This window comes from Ptychodera flava, chromosome 3 (assembly GCF_041260155.1).
Source record: "Ptychodera flava strain L36383 chromosome 3, AS_Pfla_20210202, whole genome shotgun sequence".
Lineage (NCBI taxonomy): Eukaryota > Metazoa > Hemichordata > Enteropneusta > Ptychoderidae > Ptychodera > Ptychodera flava.
In genome coordinates, this window is record NC_091930.1 from 44,237,885 (window position 1) to 44,259,963 (window position 22,079).

Sequence of the window (22,079 nt, forward strand, 5' to 3'; positions counted from 1 at the left end):
CCTAAACTGTTTTTTATATAGTCCTGCGTCTCCTACCATTTTGTATTATTTTATTATATATTTTTGATGTTGTATTTGAGCCACGCTTTTAATTGCCCGTGTTTTGGATAAATAAAGTTCTATTGAATTGAATTGAATTGAATTGAGGAATAGGTATTCAGTTAATAATATCGCAAAAGTTAGAATTCGATAAGAATTATTACTCTTGTTATTAAATTTTCGCATTTTCTTACACTAAATCACTGGAGTGATTGTTTGACTGTTCAGAATTTAAAAAACAGGAAACATTGACAATGAAGGTGACAATTAAAATCCCCCCAACAACATTTGGTGGCGCTAATGTTACAAAGTAGATAAAGAAGTTGTCATAAAACTTAACTATCTTACGAACATCAGCGGCTGAATAAGACTCATCTGTAAGACTGTAGTATGCATAGCCTTCCCGGGGTTAGCCTTGCGTAGCATGGAAGCGTAACAAAATACCCAACCATGCAGAGCTACACTTAGCGTAGCTGCAATAATGGGGCTTGGGCTTCTGTCGTGCGGCTCGCGCCTTGCCCCAACCAGGGCTACAAGGCAATACTCATATTTTCAAGTAAAACGCCACTGATGATCTTCAATGCACGCTCAAGGGCCGCATTATCAGAGAATCTCGCCTTACCGTGTGCAAAGTTCACCATAATCCTGCTCCCGGATAATGTTAGAATCCTTGTAACCACGTATCGATGGTCAACTGTGCTCCTTGCAGCTGAAAAATGACAGTTTAATAACTCGGGCACGAAGTCAATTCAAACTAGACCGCCATCGTTGAACTCTGTACCAAGCCGACTAGTACCATTACATTTTAGGGGTGGCCGACAGGTGTGAGCGGCTGAAACGGTGGTACTAGCAGTAACGCATTAGTGGCAGAAGTTGTTGTTATTTTAACGTTATCTTTTTGGAGGATCGGAAAATGGGATTTTCCATACTGTTAATGTGTAAATTTATGTACATTCTCCAAATACAGCTGAGCAAGGTTCTGTCCCTCTCCCTGGCACTTTCGTCAGGCTCGTGACAAATTGCAGATCACATGATGTTCCGTTTCTCTTTAGCTGTCGACGTCATACAGGCACCACGATTAGTAGTGTGTAGGATTTCATAAATTTGCAGGTAACTATATCCTTTTGAACTTGACTATTAGGTACAGACGTACAATAAAGAGCGCACCTTCTTCGACATCTCTTTCCTATTATTTGAAAACAGAGTAATTTTGATTATTACTTTCAATTTGTTGACAGGCACAGCGCCATCTTGTCCAGGTGTCCTACTTTGTAGAGCTCATTTATGACTCGAAACGTTGAACTATCTTCACGGACTGAACTTCCTTGATATAAGTCGTAAAGTATTGTTTTGTCCTCGGTCGACGACTTTGACATTGAAAAACTCGGTACGTATGCTCGAATTTTGTTCGATAAATATATCAATCACAAACATCAGCAATGGCTGACAGGCTAATTGGCCATACTTCTCTTCCCTAGCAACCTTGCAATGAAGGTTATTGTTGTTTACGTTGCAATAGTTAGCTAGTATGTTTTTTTTTAACTGTGATGTCAGGTCATTTGACTACTGCGCGACATTTCTTCACTCGTAGTGTTGCTTTACCCGTTTTTTACACTTACGACGAGAAATAGACTCTGGTCGTGTTGAACGTCCGCTCTAGTTATTGCATGTTAGTCCGTCGATACCTATGAACAGTATAGGAACCGAAATGACAGGACCACGTGATACGGTTTATTCTACGGCGATTAATCATTTCGACGGTACCAGGGCTACAAGAAACAAACAACAATGAAATCACACGAGTGTGCCATTGTATTTTCTCGACCAGCGTGCTATAGGTTCAGGCATAGGACCTGGGGTCTAGGGTCTATGGTTCAGGTTGAGCAACTACCATTCTAGAATTTTCCACCTTGTCTGCCGCAGAAGAAAATTCTGAGTAGTCAGAGTTGAAAAGCAAATAAAGGCCGTTTATTGCGTCGTTATTTTGATACGTATTCGAGCTCAATGTTACAATCTTTCATAAGTGTCAAGCGGTATACACGCAATCCCTAAAGATAAATAAAAAAATCTTCAATCGAGCAAGCTATGAAAATTACATCATTCTCGGTTTATCCAACCGTAAACGTGGTGATACTGAAACCCACGATTCCACTCCAAATAACACTGCGAATTCCATTCAGCAAAACACAACAAAAGAATCATAGATTTCATTGACTAATGCGTATTTTGTTTCTCTGATGTACAAAGTGAATTTGCTGACTTGCTTAATCTACAGACGCAAAAAAACACTCTAAGACATGTAGAGAAAAAGGTGAGCCCATATGTCGGCTGAGGAACCCTATACCTCCAATATGAGAAACTATGATTCTCACACCACAGGATCATAATTCAGATGAACAACGGATATGAAAATATTACACAAAAATAAGATGATATGAAAGAGGGCAAAAATATTTCATATTGGGACTTTCTGTCTTATTAACAACATTTAGGTCATGATGAGTATATACAATAATATAATTTTCTCAAACGAGAACCATGTGATTTACACATGTAAGTCTTTCCCTTTACTAGCCGTGTACTACCTAAATATAAATTATGAAAAAGGGCTTTTACCGACAAATGTTGACTGTTTTGACTGCTTTGATTAATCATACGGCACAATGCAACATTTACTACCGGTATGAACTTCTTTCAAATCGTTTCTCTAAGTATTACCATTAACGTTCATTCGTCATCATTAGTATTTTTTATATATTAAGCTTACGCCTATGATATGCAAAGTTGACATTCATATTAGACGTGACCGTTATAAATAAACTAACATTGATAACTATGAACGGTAGAAACCAGTAAAAGTACATCAAATTCAATTGAGTTTCAAAATTGAGCTCTATTGGTCAAAGAATTGAGAACAATAACATGATAATTGCCAATAACAGTGTTGAAATAATATGTGTTCCTGTAGAGAACTTGATTTTACCTGTATCTTGCCTGCGAAAAGTGCACAGCGATAACAGGCCTGGGTTGAGGATAGGTCTGGATAATTCAAGGCTGCAGCTTCCCTTGTGGCTTTAATATACTGGCTGTTTTAACAAATTGAATAATAAGTTTAGAAAATGCAGCAAGAAGCTGTTACTTCTAAAAAAAGATTACGAGGTATCTTAATATAAAAAGCGAAATAACTGATATTAAAAATCTCTGAGATTTCAATGCTGTGTGGCGTGTATAAGTATGCATAATTCAACAGGAGGACTTGCAGATCAAATCAGCAGAGCTGTACAATGCCTATTTAGTAATAAATATAATTTCTCTGTGTTTTGAGTGTTTGCTTTATAGCAAAACTCTTATCAAATGAAACAGAACAACATATTTTGTTGACGATTTAAACATTGCAAAGTATTTAGCTTCGTTTAAAACCAGGGGTTTCTTTTTTCTAAAGCAATGACATTATGTCAAACATTTGGTTTCAGATCAAAAGCTATTTGATATGATTATTTTGTTGTAACAATAAACTTCTCTTTCTGGGGTCTTATCGACAGTGGCCGTTTTGAACCTTGACCAATGAATGCTACGTTTGACCAAGCTCCGCGTCCAGCCATAAATTTTAACTTATCTTTGCTTGGCTTGAAGTGCAAACAGAATAGGGCGTTATCTGTGACCTTTTTTAGCTCCGCTGTCAGCGACGCGGAGCTTATCAAAAAGGTTGATTTTCTGTTGTCCGTCAACAATTGCCTTCTCCTCTGAAACCTCAAGTCTGATTGCTTTGAAATTTTATATGCAGTTCACTTTGGGTGACCTTATTTAAGTTGTCCAAATCGTGGTGAAATTTGCATATTTCTATTTTGGGGCATGTTTTACTGTTTTTGGTAAAATATCTTCTTCTCTCCCGCTTGTCAGATTGCTTTGAAATTTGATATGCAGTTTATTTAGGATAACTTCAGTTAGATTTGTACAAATCATGGGGAAATTTGCATATTTGTATTTTTAAGGCAATTTTTGCGTTTTTGGTAAAAAAAAATCTTTAAAAATCTTCTTCTTCAAAACTACTGGTCAGATAGCTTTGATATTTGGTACACAGGTCCCTAGGGATGATCTATTTCAGATTTGTTAACATCGTGAAGAAATATGCAACTTTGCATTTTAAGGCAATTTCTGCCATTTTTGGTCAAAAAATGTGTTTCTCAAAAAGTACTGGTGTGATAGCTTTGAAATTTGGTATACAGGTTTCTACAGATGAACTAAGCAATAATTATTGAATTTCTGATGAAATCTGTAATTTTGTATTTTGGGGCAATTTTTGCCATTTTTGATCAAAAAATGTCCCTTTCCAAAACTACACATCCGATAGCTTTGGAACTAGGTATACAGGTTTCTATAGATGAACTTAATGATATTTATTAAAATTATGATGAAATATACAATTTTGTATTTTGGGGGCAATTTATGCCATTTTTGGTCAAAAATGTGTTTCTCAAAAAGTGCTGGTCTGATAGCTTTGAAATTTGGTATATAGGTTCCTAAAGATGATGTTAATGATATTTATTGACATAATGATGAAATCTGCAATTTGTATTTTTGGGGCAATTTGTGCCATTTTTGGTCAAAAATGTATTTCTAAAAATGTACTGGTCTGATAGGTTTGAAATTTGATATTTAGGTTCCTACAGATGAACTGTGATATTTTGAAAATTTGATGCAATCTGTTATTTTGTATTTTTGGGGCAATTTTTGCCATTTTTGGTCAAAAAATGTGTTTCTCAAAAACTGCAAGTCGATAGCTATGATATTGGTATACCGGTACAGGTTCAAAGGATTATTTTAATATATGATGTATTGAAATTATGGTGAAATCTGCAATTTTTATTTTAGGGGCAATTTTGCCGTTTTTGGTCACAATTTCATTCTCAAAAAACTACTCGTCAGATAGCTTTGGTTGACATGTTCTTAGGGATGATCCAATGTGATATATTCAAATTATGATGAAATCTTCAATTGTGTATTTTTGCAGCTATTTCAGCCACTTTTTTCTGGCCACCGAAATGAGCTATATGTATCAAAGATTTCTACCTTCTTCATCAACATGTGTTACAAATAGTTGTTCTCTACATAAACACAGCGGAGCTATATCGGCCGTTTGGCCGCTTGTTAATCATGTACTTATGCTCCTGTCTTGCACCGTCTATGCAACAGAGTTAGCACAATGTATTATAGGGACATTATCGCTATCTTTTGACCCTTTTTTTCACCAATATTGTTGCAAGCAAGTCATTGTTAATGACATAGTCCCCGCTCGCATTTCATGTTGTATGAATGGGAGAGTTTATGATGGATTGGTGGCATGGTGTTGGGGTTGTTGGATGTGGGTTATATGATTTTTGGGGAGCTTGTTTGAGCTTATACATTTGTTTCACATTTGTTTGTAATGAATTGAAAGTCAGATTCTCTATTGATGTCAGCATATTTAAATGATGTTTACGTTTTGAATTCTCTACACAATTTATGATAGTCAGGCTATGAAGAGAAACTGATGTAATTTCGAAAGGTACGGTTTCAAGTGGTTCGTCTGTTAATGTGCAAACCAAATGTTGTAAATGATTACAAAGCTCAGTCAAAGAGTCAACAATAACTAGCATTGCATGTCCATTGTAGTGTAGATAGCCTTCATCATTTCTGCTATGAGAATCAAATACATAGGAAAAACCATTCTGCTTAGATAATGCCATGCCATATTCTTTGATGATAAGGATTGCCTGTGTGGACGTCTGAAAAGCAGTGTGGAGAGCAGAGTATAATGTATAAATGATATTATCGATTGTACAGAAGTTATCCCCAAAATAACCCAACATGGATGAGGTTGGATCACAAGCAAAATACCACTGTCCAAATGAAAAGCTTGTTTTCAAATCTGTTGCCTGTAAATATGCACATGAATCTCTACAATGCCTGTGTGGATACAATTTGTCATACAATGACTTTCCTACATAAAGAATTGAATCAATACCAGTTCTGTTCCAAAAACACATGTCAATTTTTTTTTAAATATGCTAAGGCTATTAGGCTATTTGGCATGCATGTGCTGGTATAAGCAGCACAGAGTGGAAATGTAGGCGACCCAACTCCTTGTTTCAACTCCCTATATAGGCTTAGCTATTGACTCCACCTCATATGCCTTAGTTTTTATCTCCTGTTATGCCATGTTTTTGACTACTTGTTTTTTGCCTTATCTGGCAAAACTCAGCAACGATTTCCAAGCTTAATTGACACTGCATTTTATGTTGCTGTTTCAAATCGAACTGATGAAACGATTCCCCTCATACAGAAGTGACATTTTGGTATTTGACGTAAAAATATTCTAAAATATGCGAAAACATGACGTCTTTGTAATTTAATGCTTGCAATGGGTACACGGCTTACACTGCACTGCATGGCCGGCCTGAACATGGAAATAGAACACGTGCATGTGCTTGCAAGTGAAAAGGTTCATTCACGGTAACGCTACAAAACAAAAGTGTCTTTGATTCATCACTGTCCCTCTCTATGATCAGACCATAACTTTCCATGCAACATTGTATCTACGCATCACAAAGTGTTGTGCCAATCCTTAATTGCAAATTCTGCAAGGACAAGGTCCTGTTCTAGACATGTAGGAAATTCTCACGTAAACACAATACAGTTAGGGACCATTCAGTTTTTACGGCGGCGGGGGGGGGGGGGTATCGTAATTTTGGAATCCGCGAGGGGGTGGTCATCGCTTTTTCACTGGTAGGAAAGGGGCACCACATTTTCAAAAAACACTATACGTACAATAAAGTTCACTTTATGCCATGGCCATGATCGACCCTCTTTACCGGCGGGCCGCCTTTGGCGGCCCACTACAATAAATGACTTAAAAAAAGTTTATATATTACCCATGACCCTCTGAACGGGCAGACGCCTTTGGCGGCCCACTTCAATTAGGTTTACTTCGTGCAACGGCTATGATCGACCCTCTTTACTGGTGGGCCAGTTTCGGCTGCCGACTACAATAAATTGACTTTATGTAATAGCCAATGACCCTCTTAATGGGCGGACGCCTTTGGTGGCCCACTCCAATTAGGTTTACTTGGTGCAATGGCCATGATCGACCCTCTTTACCAGCGGGCCGCCTTCGGCGGCCCACTTCAATAAATTGACTTTATGTTATAGCCCATGACCATCTTAACAGCCGGACGCCTTCAGCAGCCCTGTCCAGTAAAGTTTACTTTATGCAATGGCCATGATCGACCCTCTTTACCGGCGGGCCACCTTTGGTGGCCCACTAGAATAAAGTTCACTTTACGTAATGGCCCATGACCCTCTTAACCGGAGGGCTGCCTTTGGCGAACCACTCCAATAAAGTTTATTTTGTACAATGTCCATGGACATAAGTTGTCTTAGGAAATGAAGTTAAATATTGCCTACAGTCGTCCTAATTAGCAGACGTTTGCATGGATGTGTCTGAGAAGTTTGTGCGCTGGCATCTCTGCTACACGAATAAAGTGCGCCGCGTACCGGAGTTCAAATCCAAACTGCGTGGGTAAATTTGACATATGGGTTTTGGTTATTTTCAGCCGGGTGGGGGGGGGGGGTCATCAATTTTTTCGTCTTACAAAGGGGGGCGGTCATCTTTTTTCACGAAAAAGCGGTAAATTTCCTCCCAAACCCAAAAGGCGAAGACGAGGGCATTCTGCAATGGACGCTGTCAGCTTTACCTTGTTTCAGGCACCACACCAATCTCGGCCCGGCCCCGCTTACAGTCTACAGTATAATTGTCCCGGGCATTGTCCATGCAAATTTCGGGCATGCCTTAGCTCCCTCCGATCGTCTCTAGACTACAGCCAGAATCACAGTACTAAGCAAATTGTGCAGTTGTGAAAGTCAAATACATGTATCATGAATTCTTTACGAAAAATAATTACACAGCCGAATCAAACCAAGAGGTTCGTTTGCTGTCGGGCCGGGTACGCACGGGACGACTTGCAACCACTTTTCAGTGAGGCCGGGAAGACCGTCATTGTCGTATTGCAGCTAGCCGGTATTTGTACTACTGTAGTCCTTGTGAGGATTAGATGCCCGTTACGTTTGATATTATTTGGAAATACTTTTAAATTTAATAAGTAAGACTTTTGTACTGCATTCAAGATATAATTTGGTCCTTTCTGAGCGTTTTCAATTACCGTAACGGCAACGACATGCGAAGTTGATAGGCTATGTTGCCTGCAGCGTAGCCCGGCCGCACACTAAAGTTCGTTTGAGTAGAAGGAGCAGAATCAGTCCCGTCATTTATTTTCAACGAAATTTTCATTACACTTCATAATGGAAGAAACGACTAGTTCAATGATTAGGATGGTAAAGTATTGAATTTTTATTATATATTATTTTCTCTCTCAATTCATTCAGCAAACTTGATCTCCGTACCATCGGTCACAACGTGCAATGCCTTGCATGAAGCTTACAATCGACTGCCTCCGTCGTTAGTTTAACTGTTCAAGACGTTTGTGAGCACGTCTCATTATAGTCGGAACAATCTGTAAACACTTAATATTAATATCTTTCCGACATTTCGCCCAACTTTCGCGCGTTTGTAGCTGAATCATACCCTTTCGAAGAGCGTAGGTTTCTATGGACGCCACAGTAATAAAACTTGCGTAGATGTGGTTGAACATGCGCGGTGGTGTAATTACGTTCGTTTCGTGTATCAACAAAGCCTGACTTATAGTCCGGACAAAAAGTTATTTTTCACTCCTTTTAGTGTTAATCGTACATGTTTGTGAGACGGGCTGGCCATGCAAACCATGCGATTTGGTATTAATCATGGTCTACTTTCACATACTGAGGATGTCATTTCAATCAAAAATATGAAAAAAATCGTTAAAAAAGTTAGAAATACTGGGCCTTTTAGCATGGAAGTACAGACAAGTTCTCTTATTCCACTGTGAATTACCAAGTAGATATGTTCGAACAAATCGCTTGTCCTTCATCAGTGTTCACACTTGATCCAAGTGCAGAAATTTAAACAGCTGCTGTTGGAGGTGTGAAAAAAATCTTGGTGTAAAACATTTCCTTCTGTCAGATCAAGTGTTGAAACGGATGAAAGACAGGTGGTTTGTTCAAAACACATCTGTTTGCTAATTCAAAGTGGAAGAAGAGAACTTTTCTGTACTTCAATGCTAAAGTTTCCATGATGAACATACACGGTATTTTAGGCATGACTCTCTCATTTATGACCGTGGACATCTGATACATTTGCATTGGCTATCCTAAAATTGCTTGCCAGTCGTTTGATCAGCCTAGTACAGTGGACGGCAGAGCACAACATTGGTGCATAAAGCATGCAAAGGGCGACACAAACGTTTCTTTATCTGCAGAAACATTTTAAGTTGAAGACGAATTGCAAAGTAGACATACTATGAGTTGTATACGGAAATCGTAAGACACTTTGCCAATGACACTTCTTAATAGTTGTTTACGAATACTTCATCGACCTGATTATACTTAACAAACATTATTTTTTTTGCTTTTTCGACATTTGGTATTGATCTATCCTAAATGAATCCGATAACATCACAACTTTATCAGAGCTATGATTGATTGCAATATGGTGTTTTTATGGCGATTGGCCAAATGCTATGACTGAGAGTTAGATAATTATTAAGCCTTTAACTGCCAAAATGCTGCATTTGCTATAGACGGTAGGATTTATTCATTTAACACGATTTTCAAATACTAAAATATTACCATTATTGAAAAGTCGACTTACAATTCGAAGAAGAACGGAGAATATTTTTTCCTCATTTGTATAATTTCTATTTCTCTCCTTTCTCAATGAAATATGTCTCCTTGAAATATTCTGGAATGACTTCTTGTACAATGCTATCCTCAAAGCCGTGTTACCATAGTCCGTGTGAACTATCTTCTTTAACCGTGACATCAAACATTTAGCTCTGGTACATTGGTGCAAGAAAATCAAAAGGGTATCATCAGTGGCCTTTAATTCAATCAACGCAATGGTTTATTGACTACGGCTACGTTTGTTGGGCGACGAAATCCAGCCCTAATGGATTTGTATCAATGGCCGGTATGGTAGAATGTTGAACAATTAATGTTCGGTGTTCCCTGTTCATGCTGGAAGAAAGTATTTAGTGCACAAATTAAACAGTAACTCGTTATTGATATGGAAATATGCAAAGAGGGTTTAAAATAGTGAGAATCACAAAACCCTGCTCTTAACCTTTTATTGCATGAAAATGAAAATGAAAGTGCAATCTACCATATAGGCGTACATTATGGGAAGGTGGTTGAAATTCCAACAACCTTCCTGACAACCCTCTTGATGTCATCGCAATTCTGTCCTTTTTTAGTTTTGCACCATGGCTGCTAATCCTGCATCTGAGGGTAGCAACATTCAGCGGCAAGATACAACACAGACACAACGCACGGGAAAAGCACTTGTGATCTTTGATTCTTGGAATATCACAAACTACGGTCTTCCAGAATTTCACAGAAATCTGTTTAAAGATATCTGCTCAAGACAAGAAGGAGCGTTGGAAGGTTTGCTACTGTGCTTGATATCGCTGTTAGTGAAGAACAGATCAGAGATGCAGGACAGGCTGGAATAACTTTGATACCCGGTAAAAGAACTGAGTACCTTGATGAGAACGATGACCCTATTAACATTCGCTGGCTGCATTACCATATGAGTTACTACCCGGATTTTCACAAACTTGACGACGTCAAATACGTCATCGGGTACGCCCCCTTCACTGCTGATGCTGCTGCGAAGATTAGAAAGGCTCTGTTTCGAAACGCCAAGCTTTACCAAATCAACGCACTGCATCCTGATCTTCGAGCGAGCGTACCAATAAGAGATCAAAGTAAGCTGGAAGGTGATATGCTGAGAATGGCGGGTGAAGCAGATGCAATGGTGTCGATTGGTCCCAACATGTATGATTACTTTGATAATGCATACAGGGTATATGAAGAAATAATACCTCACTTGTTACTCTTACCGAAGACTGAAGAGAGGTACAACCAACGGAGAATGACGGAACCACAGAACATAAGGCAACTCGTTATATTATCCTATGGTGAAATACACTCAAACATCCAGGAAGCACTGAGTGAGTATGATGGATTAGCAGCAGCTCTTGATAGGATTGCTTCTAACCTGAAAGGAACAGGAATCAGAAATATCACATGGAACATTGCTGGTGTCGCGGAACAATACGCTGAGACTGTAAAGGGATACGTGTACACAAAACTTGAGAGAGCTCAAGTAACAGTAAAACCATTGAGTAGATTGTTCCATTGATGGTTTAATATCCATGTTGCGCCAGTGTCATGTGTGTCTTCTTCCACAAGTAAGATGGACTATGGATTTATTGGTTTGGAGGGCATAGCAGTTGGTGTGCCAACCTTCATGTATGAAAAATCTCAACTTGGTTACTACATTGATGACATCTTAAAAGAGAAAAGCACACAACGTCTAGTTGAAGGTGACACGGCGTGGGGTGAAAAGATAATGCAAGTAGTAAATAATGCCGGCAAGGAATACGAGCGTGCTAGTAAGCTAAAAGATACGTTCATCAAAAACGCTAAGGTAGAGGAAAGCTATGAAAGAATAGCTGCTTTGTTCACTGAAGAGTCAACACCTTCAGAAGGTACGTAAGCTGCAGTGTCAGTAGACGAATTTAATGTATTTGATAAGTTTCGTGCACCTGAGAGAGGAATATTAGACAAGATGACTTTTTACCAAGCAATATTGACATATTCTCTTTCATTCTAAATTTTTAAAGACTGCATATCTTGTATTTTAGTAAGGAACATTTTTGTTCATTATGATTTGTGTTTACTTAATCCAATAGGTCTTCATGTTGACATTACCTTGGATGACAATGATCGTCTCCTGTATCGACAAAAACTGATGGATCAGCTAGAGGCGCTATTAAAGCAGCATCCAATCGATAAATCCAGCATTGTGACGATAAAGAAAAACCTAGAGGAATTCACTGACGCAATGCAAAGATATGTCGAGCTGTTTGATGAAAATGCAATGAGAGTTGCAAATGATGACAGCAAGAAAGTCAGTAGCATAATCAATAGTCAAAATCTGGAACACACAGTATCACAAACATATATACTAGCTCCCTTGGACTTATGGTCAATTTCCTGGGTATACTCTACCTCTACAGATTCAAGTCAGCCTGTCTCAATGGTACATTTGCCAGAGCATTTGAACCATTGCTGATAACTGACGAGATGAGAGAGCTGGCTAAGAGATTCAACATCCCATTGAAGCTCAAAGCCACCTATGACCAGCAACAGTTTGATGCGATTGACCAATCTTTCTGCAAACGTAAGTTTCAAACAAAGATTGTGATCACATAATAAAGTGTTTTACATCAATGCGTGGTAACTAGATCCTTTGCAATTGTTTAATATTAGTTAAAATTATGCGGCTGCATCGACAATGACACTGTGAAGGACATTTCGTGGTCTGAGCCTGTTATAATCATAATTTGTTAACCAGTCCCTTTTCATGCTTAAATAATAATCTTAACAACATTTTCAAACAAAATTTAAATGATTAAAAAGCAACAACATGACACATAAAACACTAATTGTCTCCTCCTAGAAAGTTATAAACTGCAACAATACGAAATACTCTTTGTTTTTCAATAGTTGGCAGTGAACACTCGCCAAGCGGAAGTGAAGATTTTGAAGACATAGAGTCTGAAAGCAAGTCAGGTGAGTTGAATTTCCAATAATATGGATGTCTGCGGATGGAGTTTGACGTCTTATCTGATCGCGAAGAAATATTAATATCATTTGATTAATGTAAATTATAAAACTTTCCCATAGGTAATTGCCATTAATAATTCTATAGGCAAGCAACTGCATTTTTATGTATTTCGGACAACCTTTGAACGGGCGATTAAAATGTTTTAGCAACTTCGTTCGAGGGATTAAGTTTGATAAACCTACGTAGAGTGCCTAAGATGCATTTAATTCCATATGTACCACAGTTTAACTGCACTGGAGCGCGCGCCTACAAGCGGTATTTGCACAGCAGTTCTTTACCAAAAACATTATGCCATTTCCTAATGTTAATGAGTGTTTACCAATTTTGACCCGGATTTTTTGTTTGTACACAAAAACTGTCGATTGCAAGTTTTCATTCATATCAGTTCAAGGCTCACCGCCTCAGTACTTTGGCGTACCATGACGGTGACCCTTGACCTGAGCGGGTTCGATAGACGCCACGAGCACCGCTGCGATATCACAGCCAGTTCGGAGGCTTTGCAAGTTATCAGTTACCGTATATAATGAATCGATGACCTTATCTTTTCAGTGTTGACTTGTATCGACTATCTAGAAGAATTTCGAGCTCTAAACGTGAAAAATTAATGTGTTCCATTTCCAAAGTTCTTTTCGCAGCTTTTTTAGCCAATCAAAACAGTGGGTGTGGCGACAATGGCACATGAATAGTGAAGGCTGACTCAATGCCTAGTTTCAGTAGTGCCTCCGTAATATAAGTCCACAGGGTCGAGCTGACGTTCGTTTAGGATTTGACAGATAAGTAGTACGACTAATCTTCCATTCTGTCGCTGAATGACGCAAATAAAATATATCACATATGTAGTAATAACAGAACCTTATGGCCTGTGAGTGCAAGCGTGCCGCATTATGACAGAACTGAATGACCTCAAAGGTGATGGAGTTCTGTTATTATTACATACGTTCCCCAATTTTGCCGATCGCCGTCGAAAGAAACAGGTGATCGCGACACTGCCAGAATGCATGCAGATTTTATGTAGTGATAGTATAGTGATATGCGGTAAATGACCTTTTAGTTAGCTGTGAGCTCACTGATTGGCTAAGGGAAAATTTCTGCTATCCATATGCAAATATATTGATGCAGCGTTCACTCTGTCATTGTCACTGTATTTCCATATCGACTTAGACAACGAAAACAGACACAAAGAAAGACGTTTCAGAACAGACTTCTTAAATATCTTTTAATACATGTGAACAAAATTGATATTTAAAGTAAAAAGATTAACTGTTATACAAATTCGAATGACGGAAACTTCACATGTGCGCGAAATTGGACATTCAGAAACAGACAGAACAGAGTCCGGAGTACGGCTGATATACGGTAGTGCTCGGACATTTGGCAAAGCAACACGCTGTTAAGAGTCGTTTCCTATGGCTGCGATGTTGAATGTGATGTTGAAGACTCTTCCGGTGATTGGAGTGTTGGAGAATAGTCCGGGTAACTGGTTTTAAACCTGCTGGTTACACCATGTAAGGATTGCGAGCTACCGATCGCCGCATTGTCTGATGAGGAGCCGATCTCACTGATATTTGTCTTCGCCAGGACGGCACTTGTATTGCACAATTGCCTGTCTATGTGCTCGGTCGCGGGTTGAATTTGTTTTCAATATGTTACTCACAAGCCGTTGTTGATCTTCGTTTGCGACTGATGTATGGAAAACTAGAAACCAAGCTCGACTGGTGGTAATACTCTCGAGTAAACGAATTTCCCTTGTTATTATCCGACATCAGTCGTGAAAACATCTGGTTCGCAATGCATTTTCATAACGGTATTTTGTTTTCTAGCAACCCGACGAGAGCTTTGACGTCTTCGGTAGAGACCGCAGCGAATCTTGCAGATGTCGGCGACTTATCGTAGATTTCGCCAGCACGGCATCGCTTTCAGCGTAGTCAGTTTTTGTTCCATTCGTGCAGGGATATTACTTTCACTTCGATAATAAAATTGTCATTCCAAATGCTCGAAATAACACTGCCAATCGTAATAATAATTTTCCTCCACAGATATTAAATTCTCTTCAATATTTATTTTTGTTTAGGAGTAGGTAACAATATTTCCACAAAGAAAGTAGTACCGGATCATAAGTAATTCGCACTATTTAGCATGAAATAATTCGACCTGTTTTCAAAATACTTTGCAGTTGGCAAAACACCCGAAGTATTTTGCTGAAAGAAAGTAATTATTAAATTAAATTACTTTACTCAAAAATTTTGGGGTAGTAGAGGGGGGACTTGAAAATTGTTCTCTGCCTGTAAATAGGAACTTGAAAATGTTTTGGTTCCCTTTTATTTTTACATTTTCCAATTCAAAGTTCTTGTAGGTAATTTCAATAAAAATTAATACCATTTTATGTCATCTAATCGTCGTAATGTTAGTAATCATTTAACAAAATCTAGAACCATTTTGTCACATTTCATGACTTTTATCTCGAAAAATCCAAACATGCGTGATTTGTCATAAAAAAACAAACGTGTCTAGTAATAGGGTAGAATCTGCAACTGTTGATGGTTTTTGCCATTTATCTATGTAATATTTCAACTACAGTTTCTTGCTGTCTCCCTTCAGCATAATAAAACACACAATATTAGTTTGTCAACGAAGCCTATACATATATAAATATGTATTAGGTGATAGTTTAATTGGAGTCCAAACTGACAGTCTGCTGTCAGTGATACAAATGCATGGTACACATACACATGCTGTGATAGCAAGCTGAATAGTGGACAGTTTAACATGCTGTAGGGAGTAGAACAAGAACGCGGTTATATAAACTGAACAAAAATATAGTCAAAATTATCAACGGTAATACAGCTACCGCGTACAGGCAGTGCCACTATCAGATATTGCCAGGTGCTACTGCAGTGTCACTGTCACAGCATACCTGAACAGTTAGAGATAGCTCTGACTATGGTGTACAAGGTAGTTGAAGAAAAGTTTGTGTCCAATGACGCTCATTGCCCGCTTTTACTCCTGTCACAATCAACGATGAATCTGTTGAAGTCGTTTCATGTTTCAAATACGTAGGTTCATTTCTAGATGAAAAACTCGCATTTGATGAAAATACTGACTATATAGCGAAAAAGTCCCAACAAAGATTATACCTTCTCAGGAAACCCAAATCGTTCAATGTGAGTCAAAATATCTTACAAATGGTGTACAGATCCTTCATTGAGAGTGTTTTAACCTATAATATCATTTTGTGATACGGTAATTTGACTGTCAGAAACAGAAGTTAGCTTTCTCGTAATGTGAGGATGGCAGAAAAGATTATTGGCTGTCGTCAAAATTTCCTTGTAAACCTCTACCAGCTGGCAGTGAAAAGGAAAGCCTACAACAATCTCAATGATTCTGATCACCCTCTTCATGGTTACTTCCAGAAACTCCCGTCAGGGAGACGTTTTCGGGTTCCTCGTGCAAAGAAAAACCTCTTCAAAAAGTCATATCTTCCATCAGCAGTTTCAATTTTAAACGCAAACTCGATGTAGTTGTTTTAAACCTCCAGTTGGTCCTTTGTTGTTTCAGTCTGTGTTTCAATTTTTGTATCTATGTCGCTACCTTGTGTGTGTGTTTTAAGCATTTGAATGTGTAATAGCGTCCCCTTTTTATAGAATGCTCTTGCTAATTGTACTATTTTAATTTGTATATGATAAGCCTGAAGGCAAATTGGATAATAAGGTAATTGAAATTAATTTAATTGAATTATTTTAACCTTCCAATATTGTCAATTTTGAGTAGCATCTAATTCTTATATGTCTTTTACTTCTGAAACAAATTTTTGGTAGGTCACAGTGCTCAGTCTTTCACAATATGGCAATTAGCCAGAATTCACAATTTGAATACTCTCTCATGATCGCCATTTTGTGTGCTCTTCGGCAGGAGCAATTGGCTTGGCCAGATTTTGATTAACTCAAGTTAGCTTAGACTGATTAATCCAAAAAGTTCACTTTTGCGTTTAAAATGAATAGTTGAAAAAACTTGCCTTAGAAATATGACTTTACAAAGTAATAATAACAGTTTATGTAGAACATCTGCGAGCGGAATGGCGCAATACGTGTTTTATTTGTCTGCGTGCACATCCTTTAAAAACATGCGTGCTTGTGATAGTTTAAGGGCACTTGAAAAATTTTGATCATATAGAGGGGCCATTTAAAATTTTTGGTGGTATTGAGGGGGATCTGAAAAAAATAAGATTTCAATCGCGATTCCTCCAGTCCCCGTAATCTTTTTTTGTGAACGCAGCCTTACCCTTATAAGGGTGTAATCGTACATGCCTTCCATTAACTTTGCAGGGCTCAAAATTAGCGATAGTCCCGCGTCTACATACTACCAACTTTTCTCTGGGGCTACCAAAATCAATAAAATGGTAGCCGACACGAACTACCAAAGCCTTGGACCTGAAATTTAGTCAGTACTTGGCCTGCCATTCTATTCCGTCATTTTTGGACGAGCTAAATGCAATCACGGTGTGGAGGGACTGTGGGTAGAGTAACTGTGATGCAGTCAAACCCAGCTGGACACAGAAATGCCATACTATGACTTTGCTATGAAAATTACGAAGACGACCGGCCCTGCGGTGGAACTTTGCAAGAAAGTGAAATATCTGAACTGACGTACTTGAATGACCGGCACAAGAAATGAGGGCCAATGAAAGCGCATTTTCGTTGCATTTTGATCATAATATATCAATCACAATTTTGCCTTCTCCCTACAGAAGGGCCAAGGACATGATCTATTTTTAGTCCAACTACAGCATGTCTCAGTGCTGAGAAGGTCGTTTTATTGTCATGACGACCATCAAATTTGCATACCACTCTGAGAGGGTGTCATAGGTCACCAAACGTTTGAGTATCACCATTGCATATCGTCCTTTATACCTGTTTCCTTGGGTACTAAAGGTGTGCAATGATCACATCAAATTGCTAGAAAATTTGCTTTTTGGGCATTTTCTTGAAAAATAGCCTTTGCTTGTCTGGTTAACGAAAAAGATACCCCTGAACTAAAATATGTATGCGCTACAAGCCATTGTCACCGGACTACAAACTTCCCGAGGTGGTAGCAAAAGTGGACTACAGGGGAAAAATAATTTCGAGCCCTGCTTTGTGTTGATTTCTTGATGAGAGTAGTAATAGTTGGCACCGTAACGGGCAGATTTTGTTGCAGTCAGGTTTCAGTGAGGCACTGTGGGGCACAGGACTCCCCGTACACACATTTTTCTTTTGGGCTCCAAAGCCTAGTCAAAATTAGCATTTATTGAATTTTGGCAGGAGGTTCAGTGAGACTAAGTGAGCTTTGGCAGGAGGTGTATTGAGAAGCTATAGGTGCCGATGTTTTGCTACCCCTCTAATCTGTTTGTTTTGACCACTTGCACGGTCAAAATTAGCAGTTTGTGGATTTTGAAGGAGGTTCAGTAAGGTTCAGCGAGGTTCAGGGAATTTTTTCAGGGTATTTTGGACCCTAATACTCTTTGTGGGTCCCCTAAGCTGAGTCAAAATTTGCGGTTTGGGATTTGATTGCACTAGATCGGGAAGCACGGTGAGACATGACCCTTATATGAGAGGTAATAGACTGATGGTAATATGAAGCCACATGTTTGGACTCCCTTACTCAGTTCGTTGCCACTCTTAATTTGGAGGCGCGTTTTCGAACGACTGCGTATGCCCAGATCTCAGCTCGATTACGTCACTGACTTCGACGTCTTCGTGTTTGGTTTGGGACATCGACTAATTTCGGCCTTTGTTTTTAACGCTATGCAAGGCCAAGTTCGGAAAAATTCGGTCATGGTTAACCTCGTGACTAACCTCACTACAACATCATGGCAGCAAGAGAGCATTGTAGGTCGTAATTTTCCAACTTTTCGAGCTTTCTGTTTGACGTAGTGCGATCGTCACCTCAATGTTTCAGTATCGGCAGTGACAGGTCAAGCACCTGCAGTTCAAAAAAGTCCCATTTTCGCGTACTTATGTGTTTGTGAGCAATGTCATTCGAGTTTTTCAATCGATAAATATAAATGAACAAGGATGGCAGTTTCATTGAACTACGTTGACGGGGGACGTTGGGGACATTTTTGAAAATCGGTTACTCTTCCAAATGTATTCGTTTAGCATGGTAAAGCCATCGAAATTGATGATCGCCGAACTGTGGATGGTTCAAAGACTTTGGATGTGCAGATTTTTGATAAAGAGCTATGTGCAATAGAGGAAAAATTTTAGAATTAGACAGGGTTTGCCTAAAACTAAACCAAATGCGACAGTTACTTCATATTGACCCAGAATTGAGTCAGAATTTATAAATGCCCCAGCCATCTGTGTGTGTGCCGGGGGGTGGGGGGGGGGTATGGCGATTTGCTTCTTGATTTTAGGGTTTCCAAGTTGTCTTTCCCGGGGTTGAGGCATTTGACAAACTTCATAAGATTATTTCCAAATACCCCACACTAGGGTAGTACGTGGGTAGGGGTTGACATTGACTTCGTACTTTCCACTGTCCCTTAAACCACATCGTAAATATGTTGAAGCTTCAGCATGCTCGAGATACATGTTTTAATACAGATACACTGCTGTTAGTCAAATCACGTGTCACACATTCAGAACCGACCTAGACACATTGGGCATGGAGTAAAATCAGTTACTTTGCACGTCGCCTTCAAGTTCAACTTAATTCGCATTCCGAAACTTCATCATTACAGTACATACAGTGATAATACCATTGCCAATGAATTGTTCCCGAGAATTTACCAATGAATGGGCGTTCAGTTATGAACACGGAGGAAAATGTACAGCAAAGCGAAACTTGAGGTCTAAATCAGCTTGAAATTGGTGTGTAAACAACCTATAGGCCTATATCTTCGCTAAGTGATCGGTCCCGGCATTATCACTTGCCCGGCTGCACTGTGGCCGGTCACCGTCCATTTCCGAGTGCGTACAGTTCAACTGCTGATTCCCGCCTGTCCCGCTGTAATCTGCGTGACGTATACGCGTAATCGGGATTGAATAGGCATGCGCGTATCAAAGTTCACGAGGTCGTACAATCTGCGATTGCGCGAATGAACCTCCAAATTAGGAGTGGCAACGAACTGTTACTCGGTTCAAATAATTGTTATGACTCCCTCTTTGAATGCCAATTCTTTAGGCCCCGTGTCAGACATCATTTGGTGATAGTATATTGAGCGCCAATTCTTTAGGCCCAGTGTCAGACATCATTTTGTGATAGTGCAATGCAGTGAGGTGTCAGTAGATGGTACATGGTGAGGCAGATGCCGTTCCAAAGACATTGAAGTGTGTATTGATTGGATCGTTTTTATGTTGCAAAGCATCAAGGGCAGATTCAGAGTGTTCTTTTGATTGGCGTATTTAAATCTAAGAAATTTGAATATGGCCCCTAGAGGATGGTATTTAACAAAATGTAAAATAAAATCAAACGCGTAGTTATTCTATAAGCTCAACGAATAGGATTGACTCGTGGCTAAAATCACTGGAGTGTTAAAGTTATGAATGATCGATCTTCTGAACTACAAATTCAGTAGTATTGGGTTGTAGATCTGTGCATATTTCATGTTACATGTTGTTTCGGCATCCACGTCACAACGCTTGATGTGCAAAGTAAGCGTTTATTGTTCGATGTGAACAAAATGACTATGTAACGTTTGAGTCGAGTAAATTTGTGAAATTTGAAGGAGCATATCATTTGCAACTAGGGGTTAAAACTTTATATTCCACTTTTTGACAGAAAAGTGCTATATATTTAATGTGATCTGAGAACAAGGATTGAATAAAAGAATAAATAAATAAATAAAGGGTTAAAGCAGATCCACGGACGTAACACAAGTTCTGCAAACAGAGAAGATCTGTATATTCCAGGGCATAGAACCCAATTTTTCAAAAGAAGTTTTATGTACAACGGGGTTAAAATATGGAATACTTTGCCAGGAGAGATCAAATCTAGTTCTTCACTTCTATCATTCAAAAGAAATTGCAAGTGCCTTTTTTAAATAGATGGGTTTTTAGATTTTTTTACGTGTAGCTTTTTTATTTTTTTTATTCAGTATAAAGTTTTCTTCCTGAATTAGTTTTTAATGTAAATATTGTAAATGTTGTTATACTCGACTCTGTGTGAGAAGAGCCTCAGGATCAACAGTTTACCGAGTTTAAATAAAGTCTAATAATAATAAAAATAATAATAATAATAATAATAATAATAATAATAATAATAATAAGCATCAAAATTTACCCATTAACATTGTTTAATAGAAATTAAAAGTTCTGCAGTTTGAATGAAATTCAACGGTAGAAGGTCCATGCAATGTAACCAGAACATTCACGCGTGGTCTTTTATGACGTTACCTGAATAACGTCTTAACCACGTAGAGTACGATCATTTTGTCAGGCCATAATATATTTTTATCTTCCAACTAATGCAGAAGATGAAATATCAACTGGAACAGATGAAGCCGTAAGTGAAAATAAAGAAAAGGAATTGGAACAGAAAGATATCAGACAGGAAAAAAACCGCAGGAGATCTGGCCATTCAAATGGAAAATGTAAGGGTCAGGCTTGAAGACAGCGAAAAAGAAAAGAAACAGCTTGTAACGAAACTGGCGCAACAGGAAAAAAATAAAGAGGAGCTAGGCTTCGAAATGGAAAAGCTGAGGGCCGAAAAGGAGCAGCTTGCTCTGAAACTGGCGCAACAGGAAAATAATAAAGAGGATCAGGCCTTTGAAATGAAAAATCTGAGGGCTAGGCTTGAAGAGTGTGAGAAAGAAAAGGAGCAGCTGGAGGAAAATATGAGGGTCAGGCTTGAAGACAGCGAAAAAGAAAAGAAACAGCTTGTTATTAAAGACGTGCAACAGGAAAAAAATAAAGAGGATCTAGGCTTTGAAATGAAAAAGCTGAGGGCCAGGCTTGAAGACAGCGAAAAAGAAAAGGAGCAGCTTGTTATTAAACACGTGCAACAGGAAAAAAATAAAGAGGATCTAGGCTTTGAAATGGAAAAGCTGAGGGCCATGCTTGAAGACAGCGAAAAAGAGAAGGAGCAGCTTGTTATAAAGTACGAGAAATTTGAAAAAGAGTCTGACTACCTGAAGTTGATTTTGACATCTATGGAAGGTAATAAATGAATATCTATTATTCTTTTCATGGGAACTAAACTGTCTGAATACCATGTATATTTCACACATGCTAATTTTGTATCG

The 22,079-nt window shown here is 38.7% G+C and overlaps 2 protein-coding genes and 1 long non-coding RNA gene across 3 annotated transcripts in view; all 3 read left to right on the forward strand.

Annotated features, from left to right (window-relative positions):
- The first annotated feature begins 1,009 nt into the window (after positions 1-1,009).
- On the forward strand, positions 1,010-11,090 carry LOC139126825 (uncharacterized). Its single transcript, XR_011550814.1, has 3 exons — positions 1,010-1,149; positions 1,278-1,426; positions 10,422-11,090. It is a non-coding gene; the product is annotated as an uncharacterized lncRNA (long non-coding RNA).
- Positions 11,091-11,301: 211 nt separating this feature from the next.
- LOC139126833 (uncharacterized) lies at positions 11,302-12,807 on the forward strand. The gene is made up of 3 exons (XM_070692767.1): positions 11,302-11,720; positions 11,925-12,415; positions 12,742-12,807. Exons 1-2 carry the CDS (start codon positions 11,426-11,428, stop codon positions 12,305-12,307), a joined length of 678 nt encoding a protein of 225 aa, XP_070548868.1. The 5' UTR covers positions 11,302-11,425; the 3' UTR covers positions 12,308-12,415; positions 12,742-12,807.
- Positions 12,808-21,419: 8,612 nt separating this feature from the next.
- Positions 21,420-22,079, forward strand: part of LOC139129335 (flagellar attachment zone protein 1-like) — a 37,981-nt gene continuing 37,321 nt past the window's right edge. The window contains exon 1 of the mRNA XM_070694969.1: positions 21,420-21,993. Coding sequence (XP_070551070.1) covers positions 21,420-21,993 — 574 coding nt within the window. The remainder of the gene's footprint in view (positions 21,994-22,079) is intronic.